General features: G+C 37.9%; 1 protein-coding gene across 1 annotated transcript in view; it reads left to right on the top strand.

Annotated features, from left to right (window-relative positions):
* LOC101851508 (hepatocyte nuclear factor 4-gamma) overlaps positions 1–2,392 on the top strand; it is a gene marked incomplete at its 5' end in the record, with an annotated part of 14,918 nt that overhangs the window by 2,291 nt on the left and 10,235 nt on the right. Inside the window, 1 exon segment of the mRNA XM_013084520.2 lies at positions 1,782–1,943. Within this exon segment, the coding sequence (XP_012939974.1) occupies positions 1,782–1,943 (162 nt within the window).

Below are 2,392 nucleotides of genomic sequence, written 5' to 3'. Positions count from 1 at the left end.
CTCTCTCTCTCTCTCTCTCTCTCTTGGGAGGCTACTTGTCCTGATGCTGCCAGTGCTGGATTCCGTTGCTTTTCTCCGTTTTCATTGTATTCTTTTAAGGTTGGGATTTTACTCTTTTGTTTTTAATGATCAGAGTGAGACTTTCGGTTGAATTGTGTTAATAAGTTTTACTATCATAATATGTTCCATTAAAGTAGTAACTATTATCACCTGTTATTTTTATGCACTGAAACGTATCTCCTGGGGACTTAACGTAATGATATATGTGAGGCTTGCTGACAAAATGAGTTACTTCTCACAATCCACAAATGGAGATATTGACCAAAAATCGACACTTGGGTCAAATTTCTAGGTTTGTTATTGATGCAATATTCATAAACTAGTAAATGCCTTTTGCTATTTCATACTTACAAATGATAAAAAGTGCACCTCTAAGCATGATGTATCTATTTCCATAGAGCCCTAATCCGAGAAGTAACTCATTTAGTCAGCACACTCCACATATCATCAATATTCCAACCAGATTCTTTAGATTCTAATCCAGCCTAACTCTGTTCAGTATTGCTTCCTTTTATTCTAACCAAAGCAGAACCTGAAGTTAAGCCTTTTAATGTTGCGAGCGGCTCAAAGTCCTTTTTATTTTAATGAAAATTATTTATTTCTGATGCTGTATCATCGTTGAGTCGAACGAGACATTGCAGTGACTGGCAGTGCTTTAGTTTGAGCTGTGTATGTTTCTTGTCAGTGACAAAAGTCAGTATACCTAACATTTATTCCTGCTGACTGGTGGTCTAGACCTGTTACTTTTTACTCTTTATTTCTTGTCAACATGTTTACTTATAGATGGAGCGTTAACCCGTTTCCATTTAGAGGCTTCATGTGCTGCCTTTGATTGGGGGAAAATGAGCCCCCCCAAAAAAAAAGCTGCCAAAATAATATTCATACCCAGAACGTGTGATATTTTCAGATTATGATATTTAAGTGGAGAATTGGGCCTTTAGAATTTAAATTGATAAAAAGGATTTATTCGATTTCAGTTGAGAATATAATTATGATACTGTAACAAAGCACACGTCATTTGGTACGAAGTGTGCTTTCCAAAGGATAGGGATTAGGGTTCCCAACACTGATTTTTCATGGGTTTTTTTAAGTAGTATTAATTGGACTATGGCGCCATAGTTTAAACAGTAGTGAAAGTCTAGCACCAGGGCTATATCGATAATGAGAGAAGTGATTCACACCCCCCTTGCTGGTTAATGCTAATTATGCAAGACTCAGCCAGGGGAAAAAAAAAACACGAAAAAATAAAACATGGAAAAACCAAACATCTTAGTGACCGACAAGACAATACATTTAGCGTTCTCCAAATATGGACATTCATCTAACGTGGAGATAATAAAGAACGTAATGCATGCAGTTCCCTCATGTAAACTATTCTAAAGAAATCTCTTGAGCATGAGAGAACATGACAAGGTTTATTTTCTCTAACACTGTCTACTTATATCCTTGTAAAATATGTATTGGAAGCTTGTCTTTATTATTACACAAGCACTAACAGAAATTATTATGTACTTTTAAGAAAAATCCTCCCCCCCCCCCAATTTTTTTTTTTTTTAAATTCGAATAAAGTAACCTTTTATTTAACATTTAACATTTCTCTAACACATTTCCCCATTTTACGGGAGCTTTTCCTGGCTTAACGTTTAACCCTCGATTGCTTTGGCACTCCTGTATCCTTCTGTAAACGAGTTCGCCTTTGAACTGCATTGGGGCAAATGCAGATTGATTTGCAGAATGTGAGTCAAGTGCCGGTGCTGGAGATGCAGAGCAAGAGGGCGGCCTCGCTGGAGGACGTGGCTGAGTCGATGAAGCAGCAGCTGCTGGTGCTGGTGGAGTGGGCCAAGCTCATCCCCTGCTTCTGTGAGCTGCCGCTGGACGATCAGGTGGGTGGGGCTGGGTGGCTTTTTTTTTTGGGGGGGGGGTGTTAGTTTAAAAAAAAAAATTACCCTTCCCAATTTTATCATCTGGCGCTTTTGTGTTTAGTAATAACAACAAACTGCGCTTTTGGGCTTTGAAATTAGCTGTTAGTCTTAGAGTAAACACACAGGAAAATGTTTTACATATAAATAAATACATTAATAAATAAGTAAATACATATGTTTCTTCACTCTTATAACGTTTTTTGGTAAGTTATATGACATCTAAGTGTTGCCATAGCCCACCTGGAGATGGCTACCGCAACTGGTTAGTAGTAAATTGTTTAGATCATGTTAGTCCTACGTTCCTCAGCTCTTTCGAGTCACGAGGTTGGATGGCTGTTGTTGTTGTTGTTGTTGTGGTGGTGGTTTTGTGGTCCCAAGTTTTTGGTTTATTGTTTGTTTGTGTATGTGTG

The sequence above is a fragment of the Aplysia californica genome, unplaced genomic scaffold (genome assembly GCF_000002075.1).
Source record: "Aplysia californica isolate F4 #8 unplaced genomic scaffold, AplCal3.0 scaffold00299, whole genome shotgun sequence".
NCBI lineage: Eukaryota > Metazoa > Mollusca > Gastropoda > Aplysiida > Aplysiidae > Aplysia > Aplysia californica.
Note: the sequence above shows the minus strand (reverse complement) of the source record. Positions and strands in the feature narration are given on the sequence as shown.